The sequence below is a fragment of the Dasypus novemcinctus genome, chromosome 11 (assembly GCF_030445035.2).
Source record: "Dasypus novemcinctus isolate mDasNov1 chromosome 11, mDasNov1.1.hap2, whole genome shotgun sequence".
NCBI classification, from domain to species: Eukaryota; Metazoa; Chordata; class Mammalia; order Cingulata; family Dasypodidae; genus Dasypus; species Dasypus novemcinctus.
In genome coordinates, this window is record NC_080683.1 from 94,595,648 (window position 1) to 94,613,765 (window position 18,118).

The 18,118-nt window shown below is 35.0% G+C and overlaps 1 protein-coding gene across 3 annotated transcripts in view; it reads right to left on the reverse strand.

The window, feature by feature from the left end:
- GOPC (golgi associated PDZ and coiled-coil motif containing) overlaps window positions 1-18,118 on the reverse strand; it is a 48,306-nt gene that overhangs the window by 7,920 nt on the left and 22,268 nt on the right. For 2 of the 3 annotated variants that reach the window (XM_012530100.4, XM_004471240.5), the window contains exons 2-7: window positions 11,949-12,113; window positions 11,118-11,141; window positions 8,188-8,363; window positions 7,007-7,172; window positions 4,282-4,377; window positions 2,307-2,471 (exon numbers count right to left, since the gene is read on the reverse strand). In XM_012530100.4, the coding sequence (XP_012385554.1) occupies window positions 2,307-2,471; window positions 4,282-4,377; window positions 7,007-7,172; window positions 8,188-8,363; window positions 11,118-11,141; window positions 11,949-12,113 (792 nt within the window). The remainder of the gene's footprint in view (window positions 1-2,306; window positions 2,472-4,281; window positions 4,378-7,006; window positions 7,173-8,187; window positions 8,364-11,117; window positions 11,142-11,948; window positions 12,114-18,118) is intronic. The other variant, XM_004471241.5, reaches the window with a different exon arrangement.

The following is an 18,118-nucleotide window of genomic DNA, read 5'->3' on the forward strand; positions in this document are numbered from 1 at the left end:
TTAAAAGAGAATTTCCAAATTCTTTGGCAGGGTGGATAGAGGGGGAAAGAAGTTACACCCCAGATGCAGCTCCTTCTAAGAAAGTAAATAATAGCATTCTAGAATCGTAAGAGTTGTAGAAGGGGTCTTAGAGGCCATCAGGTCGAGACCAACTCTGTGACTCCTCTGTATAAGCAATTTCTTTTTAACATTACAGTAGCTCTTTCTAATGACCACAATATCTTTGCTAGTGGGTCTAAAACAGGATTTCTTAACCTTTTTTGTTCCATGGACCCCTTTGCCAGTCAGGTTAAAACCATGGACCCCTTACTAAGTCCAAACGATACTATTACTTAATAAACATATCACACCTGCACCAACACATCCCCAAAAGAATAATGTTTTTTGAATTTCAATTCAAGTTCATGAACCCTTGTTAAGAACTCCTGGTATAAAATTAAAAAGGATACTTCACTATTCATATACATAATTTGGAACAAGAGTTCAATAAAGGAATCATTTTGCTGTTTTGTACTTTACACAGCAATTCAGCAAATCCATCTAAAAAGTTAGATATTAAACAAAGTTGCACCTAAGGGCATCAAACAAACCTTTCCTTAACTAAAGGAACACCTACACAATAATTTCTTGTTTCTTTTGAATGCTGTAGTTCTTGAACCTCAACTTTCACTGAGTACCAAATATAACACTAATCAAGGTGTTCTATCTAGTAATAAAAGTACTCTATTTACTGAGCAAAATTACATCCTCCAATCCTCAAAATAGCCCTACTATAATCTTTTACATGAATGGGAAACTTGAGTGAGAGGTAGAGAAAGCAGATAGCTTTCCCAATATGAGGAACAAATAAATAGAAAACTAGAAACTTGACTCCAAAGTCCTAGCTCTTTCTACTATGCTAGGCTAAATGTGTAATCTTTGTACTGTTATTCTCTAATAACAATTTCATGTTCAAGTAAAAAGTCACAGATTATTTTATGTTAAAAAAAATTCAAGCTGTAATTGTCATTTAATAATAGACTACAAACAACAAACAAGCTTAATGTTTTACAACTCTGAAAATTATAACCTGCTTTTGCTTAAAAGAAACCACGCTAGTTTTTACTGCTACTCAGACTCTTAAATACTTCTTTTCCCCAGCAGTTCAAGTTTCTGCCTCTGATTTTTAATATCATTTAGTGTTTTCTTAAAGCTTTAAGACTGCCTGTTTTGTAGTTCCTTCACCACAGCTGCCATTCATCCCACCCTTGTGCTATTGGATGGCAGCCAAGCTGAGTTGAGAAAACACTAACTTAAAGTGGCAAGGTGGCATTCTTAGATCTCCCTTATTAAAGTAATACAATTTTGGGGAGATAAAGGGATAATGCAGTGGTCTTCAGTAAAGTTCTAAAAGACAGAATTAGGTCTGTGGATAGCTGTCACAGAGACACAGATTTCAGGTTTAATATAAGGAAGAGCTTTCTAAATTTCAGCACTGTACAACACAGAATGGACTTCTGATCATCAGCAAGTCCTCCCATCAATGCAATTGTTTAAGTAGTGAATCTGTAGCGGAGATTCATGCATCACAGAGAGGTGAACCAAATGAGCTATAAATTCAGTTTCAACTCTGAGATTCAATTTTATTTGGCATAATTCACTGATGATCCAACAAAAATCATCATGTACTACCAATTATCTAATTCCCCTCACCCTATTCTTGGAAGGAAAAAAGCAAAGCAAAACAAACATCCTAAGTATCGAATAATAAGTAAGTTCCTGGGTATTAATCTCCCCTGTGTAATTTATTTGCTCTATGACCTTGTTTAACTGTTTAATCTCTATGAACCTCAGTCCCTTTAAAAAAGAGGGTTAAGCTAGATGACTTCTAAGGACCCTTTCAGTTCTAAGTGTAAAATCAATCCACTTCCAATATTGTCTTTTCTATACTATCTTGTATTTGTGTAGTGTTTTAGTCATGAATGATGGTTTGCGTTCTAAGTGTCAGGTTCTGTTCTGAGCTTTTCATATATATTAACATAATTAATTCTCACAACTGCCTTCCAATCCTTACTGCAGAGATGTGGACACTGGCACAGAAGACTTAAGTAACCCAAAGATATATAGCTGTGGAAAAGGGCAAACAAAAATCTCCTTTTTCAGTAAATCTGGCTGAATGTCTTCTATAAAAGCTCCAAATCAAAGGAAACTACAAGTCTATATATAACACTTAACTACTTGAGAAACATAATAGGAAAATATAAAGTATTCAATAGATTAAAACAACTAATTGAGAGAACAATTTTAATCACATAAAGGTAACTTACCTGCTGGGAAAGAATGGTTACAGCTTCTTTGTGCTTCGTGTCTCTTAGGTTAACTCCATTGACTGCCAGAATCGCATCCCCAACATGTAACCCTCCACACCTGTCAGCAGGTTGCCCTGGGTGGATCTCAGAGATGAGGATTGGAACACCATGTTCTTTCCCACCCTATCAATGACAACAAAAACTCAGTAAATTAGTTTACTCTTTGGAAAATACAGTTACAGACTATTCTAAATAAAGATGAAATATTTTCTTAAAAATAACTTTCAATAAGCACCTAAGCTATCTCTATAAAAATTGCATGACATCTTATTTATATTTAAGTAACAGTAAATAAATTATTATAAGCATCAAATAATTACCTCTGAGCAAAATGATTAATAACGTTAATCATGTGTTTTTCTAAAACACATTTCAGAGCCAAAAAAAAAGTTTGGCTAAACTCTTTTTTTAGTAAAAATGAATGTTTATGTATTAGTAGTCCACAGGACTACTGTTTTATAAATCTAAATCTCTATCAATAGTAAGACATACCATTATTTTATGTACCACAAAAACAATCGATTGTAGGATGCATCTGTATTTCAAAGATAAGATGTGCAAATGCAAAAATAAAATGTGCAATGCAAAAATAATATTTGGTACCTATCACTTTGTAGTTTTATCATAGTTATTTATATATGTATATGTAATGTCTTATCTCTCTTACTAGAAATTTAGACAGTACATTAAAAAACGTAGGTGTTCAACAAATACCCATTGGATCAACTTTGTATTATAAGAAACATTCCTACATTAAGCAATACCAGAAAGCAAATAAACTTATGCAGTGACTAAGCATTGCCAAATGAAAATTAGAGCTATCGTATTCATTCATCTGGAACAAAGAACTGAGAATACAGACAAAATAACTCCAAATATATGCACTTTATAAAAGATTAGATCTCAGGAATGTTGCTTAGGGCAACTGTAAAAGCATCAAATCAAAAAATAACCTTTGGGTCCAACAACAGTGACATCTGACAGCAAAGAAATGAGATAAGAGAAATCTAAGACATAACCTAGAAAGAAGACCAATACAATATGGAGCCATTTAACATAGAAGAAAACAGTCATAACTATGTAAAAGGCTCCAAGAGGCATCCCAGTATATGGCATAGAACTATTACCTGAGTCAAAATGGAAATGTTTATCAGCTAAGATGGAGTTGAAGAAGGACAACCACCACACCATGGAGCCTAGAGTGATTACAACTGAAAATGGGAGGATTGCATCCAGCATCCAGGTGGAATCTGAGCCTCCTCTTGACATAGAGGTGCAATGGACACAACCAATCCAATGTCCACATAGAAGAGGTGGCATTGGATTGGGAAAAGTGGACATAATGGACAAAGGGTATGGGGAAAGGCAGGAAGAGATGAGAGGTGGAGGCGTCTTCGGGACATGGAGCTGCCCTGGATGGTGCTTCAGAGGTAATCACCGGACATTGTAAATCCTCACAGGGCCCACTTGATGGAATAGAGGAGAGTATGGGCCATGATGTGAACCAATGTATATGAGGTGCAGAGGTGCCCAAAGATGTACTTACCAAATCCAATGGATGTGTCATGATGATGGGAACGAGTGTTGTTGGGGGGGGGAGAGGGGGGGGTGGGGGGGGGGGGTTGAATGGGACCTCACATATATATTTTTAATGTAATATTATTACAAAGTCAATAAAAAAAAAATAAAAAATAAAAAATAAAAAAAAAAAAGGAAATGTTTAATTATGCTTACTAAACATGTATTTAACAATTGCTAGGAAGATTTACACATCAAAAAAAGTTTACACAAAACATAAATGTTGGTGTCCATGGAGATAAATTCAACTATTTAGAAACTGTATCCAGAATATTTTGTTCCCTAATGATGTCCAGTAAAGGAGTATGAGTTACTAGATAACTGTAGAAAAGAAACTGGAAGCACTACTTCTTACTGTAATTGAAATGCCAAGGCCTTCATGATCTTCCTTAAGGAGGAGAACTTTCCTAATTGGACCAACACCTTGGCTTTTCTTTAAGGAGTCCTGATCCTTATTGGGGAAAAAAGGAAAAAAAATTAGTATGACTAAGTAACATACCAAATGGAGTAAACCCATACTATATAACTTGATTTTAGAAATCTTTACTAATTTCCTGGATGGATATACAATATATTAAGAAAGTTATCAAAGGACTGATAAAATGGAAAAGTGAAAATAGTTAATATGATAAATTTATAGATGATTTTCTCACTTTTTGGTCAATAGTTTAATACTGATACATTTCTCTCTCTCTTTTTTTTGAGGTATGGGGCCAGGGATTGAACCCGGGACCTCGGATATGGGAAGCCAGAGCTCAACCATGGAGCAATATGGGGTTCCCTGAGTTGGTTTTGTTTGTTTGTTCCGCTTTTTCAGGAGGGGCAAGAAACTGAACCCAGGACCCGAGTGGGGGGCAGGAGCTCAACCACTTGAGCCACAGCTGCTCCCTGATAACACCTTTTTCTAAACTATAGAACATTACAAAATAAATAATTGCCAGAAAGTAATGATGAATAAATTATCTTCAGGAAATAAAAGTGGGCAATGTCTGTTTTCACTGGAAAATATCTTAAAAATCTACATCCATTTTAATCTACTTGTAGAGCTGAAAACAACTTTCTTCACTACTCAGTGCTCTGGAGTCCACCTCATAAATAAAGAAACTTGCTTTACTAACAATTCTTTCTCTGATATCTTTACTCTTTCCTTTTCATACTAAAATTCCCTATTCAGAGGATAAACAAATTATAAGCCATCCCCAGCTTTAAAATATTAACTATGTACAAACATTAAATAAAACCCCCTAAATCTCATCAGTCTCCCACAATCTTTAGCCACTACCCACCTCCCCTTTTCCCAAACCTTCACACAAAGTTCACCCTCACCTTTATCTACTTCCCTATCTCCCACATTCAGTACTCTGATCATTGTAAAAGCAGTGTGCCTCCTGGCCTATCTACTGAAATTGTCTCTTCTAGTCATTTGTAACCACTATTGCTATATCAAATGAACATTTTTTAGTCACTACCCTACTTGAACCCGCAGAAAGCGGATACTGTTGACTATCTCTTCCTTGAAATCCTCTCCTTTCCTTGGTTTCTATTACTCTACTCTCCTAGGGGGCCTATAACTTACAGCTCCCACCTCAGGTTCCTTCCTTTGGTGATCCATTTCCTTCCCTCCATAAAAGTTTCCATCCTTGGCCTCCTATTCTTTTTGCTTTATATAAACTTTTCCTGGGTGACCTTAATCAATTCCATGATTTCAATTTTAATAGATGGATGATTTCCTTTAACATTTCTTCAACTCAGACTTCTCTCCTGAATTTCAAAGTCATATATCCAACTTGATATACCGTGGACGTTCCACTGGCACCACTACTGTAAACCTGAACTCATCATTTTTCCCCAAAACTGTCATTTTTCCTCTATTTCCTTAGTAGTGAATGCCATCATATCAGTTACCCAAATAAAACACCTAGACTCTTTCTTCCCACTCACATAATCAAGTCCTCTTTTTGATTCCAATTTTCTCAAACCTGTCCTTCCTCTCAAATGCAACTTCTCTGCCCTCGTCATTTATTCCTCAGATTACTATACTATCTTTCTAATGTAGCTCCTTGACTCCAGTTTGGCCCTTCTCCAATCTATCCTCCTCACTATATCAAATTAACTGTCTAAAACTGTAAATCTGATTAAGGCCACTATTTTACTTAAAAATCCCATGATTGGCAGGTTAGAATTCAAACTCCTTTATATAGTACAGAAGAACTTCTGTCATCTAGCCCCTCATCTTTAGCCACTTCCACAATTATGCTTTTATCACCTGACACTCTCAACACAGTAAACTACTTTGTATTCCTCCTTACCTCTGCTTCCCCAATCTACCAAACCTAGAAATTAATAGGGAACACTGATGTCCCAGAGAAGACAATGGCAAAGTGCAATCCCTACTCCTCTCCCACCAACTCCATGTATGTAGTAATTCTTCTTACAATGAAATTTCAGATGGAACAAATTATTTTATTCTTTTAAGATCACCCTTTATCTGGTACTAAGATAAGTGAGCCACTGACTAAGATTCAGACATGCTTTCATTATATTAAGGTTTGTATTATCAAGTAGCTGTTGTGATGAAATATAATAAAGATCTACCCAGAGAGAAAGGAAGGTTCCTTTACAATAGTGGCTACAGAAGCAGAAAATTAGACATAAATCTCAAATTCTATCTTAATTCAAGACCAAAAAGGTGTAAATGTTAGTTTAGAATCTATATTCAGATTTAGTTACCAAAATCCAATTAGTCAATATAACCATGTGTTCTAGGTTAAGCTAAAAACAAATTTAAGCATGCCCTATCATGATTCAAGAAAATTTTAAAATATAATCCAAAGTATTAGGAATGTACTATCACCAGGAATGGCCCACTCTCAGAGAATAATTAAGTCTGTGAAGAGCTATTAAAATTTTTAAGGACTGTTAAAATTTTTATTTGCACCTGTTTTAAATGTTTAATCCCAGTTTCACTTTTTAAATAAAGATTTTAAATATCACTAGAATAAAAGAAAGGATGGAAAGGACTTATAATTAAAGAAAGGAGGAAGAGCGTTAAGTGGGAAGCAGTATCAAAGAAAACATACATGGCCTGGTGGTGCCTGCATTGGCCGTTTCAGGTCATTGCGTCCTCTGCAGGCCCTGATAACAGTTTTGTGGCGATGCAAATGTATTTCAGCTTCTAACTGGTTCCAAAGCTTATCATGAGCAGGTCCCTTCATATCTCGTCCTAGTAACTGTATTTGTTGAACCCTTCCATAGTGAGAAAAAGAGTTAAATTAGATAAGTTTTCATTATACTCACCATAGGGAGAATTCAGAAGAATTATTGAACATTAAGTGGCTTTTGCATAAATCTCAATTAGCAGTAAAACTTAATACTCAGGAAACTCCTGATGTCTCTTAGATTTAAAAAGATGTGAAAACTATGAAGAGGGGCAGATGTCTTCAGGAGAGAACCAGTAAGAAAGAGTAATGAGACCTGTTTTAATTATATACTTAATTTAAATGTATCTAAGAAACAATTTATGAGATTATCAATAGACGTGTTTCATGTCTTGCGTGCAATCAAGGTAAGTACAATGAACTCAGTCAGATATTAAATACTAGCCTTTAGATGAAGTTAACTATAAAAAAAAATTTCTTCTAATGAGTTTCTTTACACAAAATGATTATTTTAAATATGGTAACAAAGTTGTTAGAAAATGTGTACTTCCAGACAATATAAATTATTTTCATTTGTTCCATACCAGTTCTTAATGTGACATTAAAACAATAAACATGATTTAGCACTAAAAATAAATCAACAAAATTTGTGAATAATTTACTTTAAAAAATTAATGCAAGCAGAACTCTGGGTATTATTATAAAATCACTGCCATTAACTTAATTCCAACATGTTTTCTTGAGAGGTGAGATCATAAAAAGTTCTGCTGTACATGTGAACAGCATGTGTTATAGTGTCAAAGGAGGGAAGGGCTGAAAAATGCTACTCTACAGAGCTGTTAGCAATTCACAGTAAGTTGTTACCTCTGTGTGTGTGTGTGTGTAAACCCAGTAACACTTATTTAATATGAATAAAGATATCTGCAATATATAATATTAACATTATTAATTTAACAACAGTAAGCCCTACAGTGAATTGTAAAATAATTTTCACTGCAAAGAGTAATATTCCATTTACCATGATTTACCATGTGAGATTAAAATATAAGTCAATCTCAATAAATATCCATTTTGTCACCTAAGGGTACCCATTTTTTACACACCTTCCTGCCAGTTCCTTATCCAAGTACTTGGCAGCCAGTCTTGCCCCATAAACTTCAGCCTGGAGAACAGCTATATGCCTACGAAGGGCTTCATTCTCTTTTCTCAACAATTTCACTTCAGCTTCAAGTTGAGCCTCTTTCATTTTTTCTGTTTTGTTTGCTTCAAGCTCTCTCTCCTATTGCAATTAAAAAACAAACAAACCATAATTTAATGAAAGTACTGTTAAGACTCTGCGGCAGTAGCCCATGTTCTTTAAAATACACAGAAGCACACAAATCTATTATACTGACAATGAAAGCATACTATAAAAATTGCCACTTCATTGCTATGAAAGGAAGACAAAGACTTGCATACCCTTCTTTTTAACCTGTACCATATAGTCTTGAAACCACTTCTGCATAAGATAATTTTATGCCTTGGGGCACCCTGTACTGAAGATAGAAAGACAAGTGGTATTCCTGAGCTGATGTCATCACATTCTAACAGGAATGGTTCCAATGGATAATTTAACCTCCTCACTATTTACTTTCTAAAAATAACTCAAGATACTAGACTAAAATGAAAATAATCACTTTGGTGGTGGTTCCAAACAATTAATTGGCTTTAAATTCTATAAAGCAAGTCAAAATCAATCAATTTACATATATATTTTATAGGTGATTTTTCTTGGAGGATACCAGAAACCTAAAATGTTTAAATTAGAAGAGATAATCTAATTTTTTTGAGATATGTTAGGGTCATGGAGTAAACTAGTAGTACTAGTAACAATTTCCTTAAAACATTTACTCATTCAAAAATTTCTACAGATAAACCTATCCACAGTGTAGGTTACTATTGAGCTTTGGCATCTGGTTCATCCATTGGTCCATATGTTAAAGAGGATACAGAAGTTTTCAGAGGAAAACACCTGCCTCCCTCAACTGCCATAAGTTAGGATGGTCATCCACTCTTAACTCTCAGAAAAGGATGCCACACTATGTTACACCTGATGAACAGTCCAATGTATGTGAATCTAAAGGTGACAGCCAGAGAATACACCCTCAAGATCTTCGCCATCAAATTTTCATTCACAAGTTCATACATGAGAAATAATGTTCAATTTACCTTAAAAGTATAAAAAGTACAGTCTGTCTTTTCCTACACACTAAGGGTCACAAATGTAAATACCTTCAGGATCCAAGCACAAGCCAGATAGGGGAGTATAGGACAAAGTAGAGCAGAAAATGGAAAGTAAGAAATTCTGCTTAAAGGTAGTTAATTCAAATTCAAACACACATACACACACACACACACATACACTGTGTGGCCAAAGAAAACCCTTCTGAGAGATGAACAAAGACTCAGGTCCTAATAGATATTTTAAGTGTAATTTCTGAATCAAGAATACTATACACTGTAGACTTGCATTTATCCTGAGTAGAGCTGCTTTTACTGACTTACAGAAAAAAGAGCCCTACAAAATGTGGTTATATTTGTCTACAAGATGTGGAGGACATTGCTCACTACACGAGACCTCTCTTAGCACCAGGAAAAGTTGTTTCTCTTGAGCAAATGATTTTGTTCTTATTTTATGAGTACTGATGGTTCTAAGTAATTATTTCCCTTTTTATACAAGATATTGAGCAGCTGAAGAACAAATATAAGCACATTTCTAGCAATTCATGGAATATATTTTGGTACTAATTTACCCTTCTGCCTTGGTCCTGTTTTGAAATTATCAATATATGCACAAGGCAAACACACCATAATCATAAAAACAAAAATTAACATACAAGCTAAAACTAAGGACAATTACCAAATGCCAGATATATTCATCACTTCTTTGTTTAAAGATATTTACTATTGTACATGTATATAAAACAAAAGGAAGATTATTTGTAGATATTATTTTTAAAAGATTTGAAAAATTAATAATCTAGAATCTTCCCTTTATAGTAAATTTGGAATTATTAAAATCTCAATTTATTTCTGAATCTACCTCCTACAAGGGAATGTAGTATATTCAAAAGAAAAATGGATAACATGAATGAAAAACCTTTTTATGACACTTTGTGAGATGGATGCAGTTCATTTTTAAAAAGAAAAGAGCTCCTAGAAGATTTCTTTGGTTTATGGGTTAAAGAAATTTTACACTGAGCATGACCTATTTCAATTACTTTATTTATGAAATCTGAAAACACACTAAGCTATCCTTTGTTTTAATGATTCAAACCACTAACAAATCTAACAAATTCTTGGACTGAAATTAATGGATATAAAAATTGAATTAAGAAAACTGAAATTAATCACTTCTAGACTTAAAGGAAAAAAAAAAGTTTCCTTAGTTAATCTGTTTGTATTAAGTAAAAACTAAGAGATTCACTTTGTAGTTATATATCCAAACAGTATATTTTTTAAAAAAAGAGCCTTAAGAAAAATTGGAACTTGATTGTGTTTCCAAAAAAAGTGGTTTCAAAGACCACACAATTATTTTCAAAACCAGTGTAAAGTCCTAACACACGCAGGGTTTGAATAAGAAGTTGACATGTACATTCTTTCTCTGGAAATAAATTTAAAAAAGAAAAAAAAAAAAATATATATATATATATATATAGAGAGAGATATCTTAAAGACATTCAAGTGGGGAAACCAATTTTGAAGTAGAAACTTTTTTGATGTAGAAGACTGAGCAAGTTACAAGGCTCAGAAATTACAAAACATTTGATGGACTCTGCAAATATTGGCTAGAAATCACAAACAAAAGGAAAATCTTTAACAACATGCAGTGAGAAAAGAGCAATAGATCTTTTGTATATGTATTTGCACGCTAAAAATTACTATAACTAACATCATTTTCAACTACAAAGTGTGACAACACATAATATGCAAATAAAACACTAAGAACACTTCAGCATGACAAATTAAAGCAAAACAGAAAAGGCATACTTACCAGCTCTTCCACAGAGGGGACAGACTTAAGATATAAGAAAAAAGTTTTATAATTAGAAAGACATCAAACAAATGTATTTATCTAGTGGTATAATATCCAATACAAGGAAAATATATTGAATACCATTACGTTTTGATATTATTCAATATCAACACTTCTAACTTAGATTCAAAGAATTTCAGAAGTTAAGAGGACTTTAGAGATTATCTGGTCCAACCTTTCATTTCACCATGAGGAAACCGAAATCCAGAGAGCAAGGTAGTTGCCACAATTCACACTGCTGCCCACTTAGCAAGGCAAAAAATTAAAGCTAGTTCTCTAAATTCCCGTGGTTCACTGTAAATATATTATAATATGTTCACCACTTTCTACTAATTAACCAACAGAATTAACTGAAAACAAGTAAAATTTGAAACTCAAGTATTGCCTATCTCAGGATTTCTTTTATTGAAGAAAAAAACTATTATTCAAGATTAATATCAATGTTACTTGGGATTTCTGTTAATATGCTGCTGACCCTAATCCTGATACAGAAGGGCAAAAAAATTCTTTTTAAGTTATAACTGCACATATCCTTTAAATATATTTATACAAATATTTTAAGCAGGAAAAATATTCTAAGTGTCAGTTATTAATATTAGCAGTGATCATCCTTATGTGGTGAGACTATGGTTGAAGATGTTAATCATCTTTACATTTTCTAGATTTGCTACACTCCCACAATAAGCACATATTATCTTTCATAATTTTTTTTTAAAAGCCTCATTAAAAATTGTCTTCTACACCTTCTAAAATATATGTTGAGTATATGTCACCCTATAAACTACTTACCAGTTTTGCCTTAATAGTACCAGAGTCAACACTTTGTCCAGTTTTAGCATGAAGCTGAAGCTGAATAGAGTGCAATTGTAAAAGTTGATCATGTACTTCTTTTTCCAATACAACTTTCTCTGCTTGGGTCTCTGTCAGTTCAGATTTCAGATCCACCAACTGTGCCTTATAGACAATGACAAAAAACATTAAGTATGCTTAATTCCTTTATTTTGACAATAATTATTATACAAGAATGACACAGATGATCTGTGAAATGAATAGATGAACACTGGAGGACTATTATCTGACTGAGTTATAGGACATCCATCTAAACCAAGGGTTCTTAACTTTTTTTGTTGTTCCATGGACCCCTTTGCCAGTCAGGTGAAAACCATGGACCCCTTACTAAGTCCACGCTATACTGCATATTATTTAATAAATATATCACACCCATACCAACACATCTCCACAAGAATGTTGTTTTTTTAATTTAAATTCAAGCTCACAGACCCCTTGTTAAGAACCCCTGATCTAAACAGATATAAAATCAAAAGTACAAGTGAGGTATTTGAGTAGCAAGAGATCTCTACTAAACAGTATTTTCTAATGACACAGAATGTCACTTTGCATACTACTCCTAAGAAGCCTGTTCACTGTTTCACATTTATCTCAACAAAGTTTATGAAATATTCAAGTATGGGATGGTCTACTATCCTATAGAGATAATATATGCTTTAATGGTCCACTAACGTTAAAAAGTATACTAGATGAGAAGCCAATAAATGGCGTTCATTTTCTACCTCAGCCTAATCACTATCTATAAAAGGTATTTTAGATGCTAAGGTATCAGCTACTGAGGATTCAGTGGTCTAAAGATCAGACATAACTGGTCTTCACTTACAGTGCAGCAGAACAACTCATCAGTCCACTTGCTCATTCAATGTAAAGTTTTTTACTTTTGTATAGGTGCCATATTGTTCTACAATTACGCATACCATTTGTCCCTTGTGCATGTTTGGTTTTCCCACCTAGACAGTCAATTAAACATCAAGGCAAGGCCTTTGTTTCCTATTCAAATCAACATAATTTTACTAAGCATCTAAAGGTCCAGAACTATGCCAGGCATCATGAGAAAAAAAAATGCAGATGTTCTTAATACTTCTAAAAATTACAGATGATCATTATTTAGGCTCTTGAGAAGCTTTCACATCATTTGGGGTGATAAATATGCATGGGAACCAATTAAAGGAGAATTAAGTGACATATTACAGCTATATAGAGACTTGCCTCAGTTCCAAGGAATTTCAAGTGAAGGAAAGTTTATAAACAGGTTTGGAGAGAAAACATTTCCTACAAAAGTTCAGGTGGGCTTTGAATGAAAACAACACAGACAAAATCAAAGCAGTGAAGCAGTCTAAATAGGAAATCCAGCAAAGGTGATGAGGCAGAGCGAGACCAGAAGTCATAAAATAAGCATCTTAGGTAAGTTCTCTGAGTACAGGGACTAGGTAATTGGAATATACCTCTATATTCCAATTGTGCCTAACAGTGCCTAGTACATAAAAGATGTTAAATGGAATTAAATGAATTCTAACATCAGCTCTCCCATTGACCAGCCCTATGACTCTGAATAAATCATTCTGCCTTCACTCAAATTTCCTCTAGGAATAATGTCCTTGGCTTTGACTAGTCTCATAGGATTATTAATCTTACATACAAAAGCATTTACCATAATACTAAGATGTCATTATCAAGGAGATCAACTACCCAGAGAGAATAAATATTAACAGGCTGCATAAGCCTGTTTAGGGAAGGTGAGGCTGAATATAATGATAACTGTGGTAGACTAAATTATCTACCTGACTAAAGACACATTCTTAAATAATGCATTCCTGTGGGTATGAACCCCTTGTAACTAGGACCTTTTGAACATGTATTATCAGATAAGGTATGGACTCATTTGTGAATAGGAACTTCTCAGATCCTATTCAGGTGTGGCCAACTGAGTCAGGGTGGGTCTTAAATCTGTATTACTGGAGGACTTATAAAAAGAAGAAACTGGAAGCCTCAAGTCACTGAGAGATACAGAAGGAGATGAAGGACATCACCTTATGACTGGAGGCAGAGATACAAACCAAGGAAGCCCTGGTATTGTGGCAAGCTACCACCAGAATAAAGTATGGCCTTGTGGACATTGTGATTTGGAACTTCTGGCTTCTAAAACCATGAGCCAATAACCTCTTGTTTAAGTCAATTCACTTTGTGGTATCTGTCATCACAGTCTGGCAAACTAAGACAATGGCTTTGGATGATAAACCAACACAACTTTAATCTGATAGGAAATCACTACATGCTCTCAATGATGTTTTTTATTTTGTTTTCAGTTAAGTTTTAATGAGATGTAATTAACATACCATAAAATTCCCTTTTATTTTAGAGTGTATAATTCAGTGATTTTAAGTATATTTGTACAGTTGTAAGACTACTATCACTACATAATTTTAGAACACTTCTCTCAGTGACATTTTAGCAACATTGTATATTTTGCAGGTAAGGGAGTGAAGACAGGGACACTAGAAAGTAACCAATTATAGTATGGTAATTTTGTACATGGAAATAAAGCATTTTCAAATGCTGAAAGAAATTATCAGCAGACTGGATGTCCAGTGGAAGATTAAGTCATTACTCAGATAGCCATTAATGGAAACAGTAAGGTTAGGATAGTAGCTTATTTAGATCTGAGGGAAGAAAAGAGATGACTTCAAGTTTTAGACATGCTGATTCTGTGCCCCATGAAATAACCAATAACTGTCACGTGGAAAGAAATAAAGAAACTAGTGAAAAGGTGAGGCTAGGAGCACAGAGATGAGAATTTCATATCCTAAAACTGAGTTACAGGGAGAACAGAGAGTCAAGAACTGGGACATGGGTAATAACCAGTCAGGATGTTCTGAGAGGTTGAAGGAAAGAGGTGGCATGCTATAAATCAAACCAACATGTGGCATAATATAAACACTGCTGCATCTTGCTTCTTCCACTTCCTGGATATCACCCCATATCAGGTAAGCATCCTCATTCCTTTTTTATAACTGTTTTCATTCACATGGGACGTACATCAGAGAATTACACAAATCATAATGAATTAAAAAAGCAAACATATCCATGTAACCACTCAGTTAAAGAAACAGGGCAGGACTAGCATCCCAAGATCTTCCCAATCACTATCACTGCCTTCCTCTACAAAAGTAACCACCATTACCCTGCCTTCAATAACACAGAGAGTTTTGTCTGTTTTTCCTATATGCTGTATAAATGGAGTCATGTAATATACATTCATTTATGTCAGACTATTTGCCTCAAGAGTATGTTTGAGAGATTCACTCACGTCATTTTGTGTAGTTGTGGTTCATTAATTTCCATTGCTATATAGAAGTCAGTATATGAACATACCACAACTTATCAATTCATTCTATTTTGATGACCATTTGTGCTGTTTCCAGCTTTTGACTAATAAAAAGATCAACCTATCTTTTGGTACACTTGGGAATACATTCTGGTTGAGCATATACCGAGGGAGGAAGTTTCTGGGTTATGGAGTAGGTATATGTTAAACCTCACAAGAAAAATCCAGTATTTCCAAGTGATTGTAGAACTCTAAAAGCATCACATCCTCACGTTCACTTGGCACGGCTTGTTTTTTATTTTTAGCATTTTAATAAGGATGTAGTAGCATTACATTGGGGTTTTATTTTTTTATTTTAATTTCTCTTCCCTTCCCTGTCCGCACCTCTCCCCCACCCCCCGCCCCCAGTTGTCTGCTCTGTGTCCATTCGCTGTGTGTTCTTCTGAGTCCACTTGTATTCTTGGCAGTGGCACCGGGAATGTTTCGTTGTGTTGCATCATCTTGCTGCATCAGCTATCCATGTGTGTGGCGCCATTCTTGGGCAGGCTGCACTTTTTTCACTCTGGGTGGCTCTCCTTTCGGGGCACAATCCTTGTGCATGGGGCTCCCCTACACGGGGGACACCCCTGCATGGCAAGGCACTCCTTGCCTGCATCAGCACTGTGCATAGGCCAGTTCTTCACATGGGTTAGGAGGCCCTGGGTTTGAACCTTGGACCTCCCATGTGGTAGGTAGACGCCTTATCCGTTGGCCAAATCCACTTCCCTACATTGTGGCTTTAATTAAAGTTGTCTGATTACTAATAAGGGTGATCATCTTTTCATGTTTACTAACCATTTGGATATTGTCTTTCTGAAGTGCCAGTTCAAGGTTGTCTCTATTTTCTTTTGATATGTAGTTCTCTTGCTCTTTCTACACACAAACACATACAGATACACATATTCTGAATTTTAACACTTTTACTGGGTATGAGTTACAAATACCTTCTAAAACTTTGAGGCTTGTCTTTTCACATACTTAAAGGTATCTTGTGATGAATATAGTGCTTAATTTTAATGTAGTTCAATATGTCGGCATTTTCTTGTGTTTAACAAAACATCTTCTCTGACCCCAAGGTCATCAGATATTCTGTGAGATCTAAGTTGTCATTTAGAGCTGCACTCAACCTGGAATTGATTTTTGTGTATCGTATTAGGACGAAGGTTTTGTTTTTGTTTTCAATTTGGTTACCCAATTGATTCAGCACAATTTGTTGAAAAGATCTTCTTTTGTCCATTTCTCAGCAGTGCCACATTTGTCATAAATCAAGAATCCATAAATTTGAGGGTCTGTTTCTCCCTATTTAACGTAAATACCACTCCTTCTTCCATTTTGCAGCTGAGTAGTACTCCATTATGACTGTTCCTTAGTTTATTCAACCTGGTTCCTATTGATGGACATCTGGGGTGGCTTCCAGTCTTATGCTATAACAGATAATACCAAACTGAGTAGCTTTATATATACATCATCTCATATTATGCCAGGTATCTTTGGATTAGATTCCTAAGTAGGATTGCTATGGCAAAGAGTTTAAAACCATGAATAATATATAATTCAGCTAGATATTGTTAAATTCCTCTCTATAAGGGTTTTACCAATTTCCATACACACCATCAATGTAAAATAGCCGTCTTTCCGCAAGCCATGCCTACAAGTTTGCTCTACTTTTAGATTTTTGCCAATCCTGACAGAGAAGGTATGAGATATGTGCCATCTCAATGCTCTTGATTTCCTTTTTCCTGTTATGAGAATGAAAGTCACTTGCAATTCTGTTTTTTGTGTATAAACTGTCCATGACTTTTTGATAATTTTTCTATCAGCTTTTGATCTCTTTATTTTCAATCAATAGCAGCTTGCTATATATTGAGCACTTTAACCCTTTGTGATAGAAGTTGAAAATATTTCTTTCACAGGTTTCATTTGGCTTTTCTGTGTGTGTGGCAGAAGCCTTTAAGATGGTGCCCAATGATTCCTGCCAACTGATATTCACACTTGTATGTAATTCCTTCCCCTGGATTGTGGGCTGAACCTACTGATGCACTTCTAACAAACACAATACACAATACAGCAAAAGTGATGGGTGTCACTTCTGAGATTAGTTTTCAAAGAGACTATGGCTTTCATTCTGTGCATCCACCCACTCTTACTCTCTCGCTTGCTTGTCCTGATGGAAGGTAGTTATTTATGATGTGAACTTCCCTATGGAGAGGTCCATGTGGCAGGGAGCCAAAAGCCCTGCATTCAACAGTCTGTGAGAAACTGAATCTTGCCAACTATGTGAACGAGCTTGGAATAGGTCAGTTCCCCACTCAAGTCTTCATATGAGACTGCAGCCCTGGCCAACATCTAGACTGCAGCCTTGAAAGAGACCATGAGGAAAGGCACTCATGTAAGCTAAACTCAGATTCCTGATGCACAGAAACTGTGATAATAAATGTTTGTTTGTTCCAAAATGTATTCACCAAATGCAATGAATATGCCACAATGGTAAAGAGGTTGTTGATGTGGGAGGAGAGGGGGGCAGTATATGGGAACCTCTTATATTTTTTAATGTAACATTTTTTGTGATCTATGTATCTTTAAAAAACAAACAGCAAAGCAGAAAAAATAAGTATTTGTTTACTGCTGCTAGGTTGTGCAGGCAATTTGTTATACATCAATACACAAGTAATGCATTTTACTTAAGGTAGTTTCTTCTCTGTAGAAGGTTTTCAGTTTTTATGCAGGGAAATCTATCATCTTTATT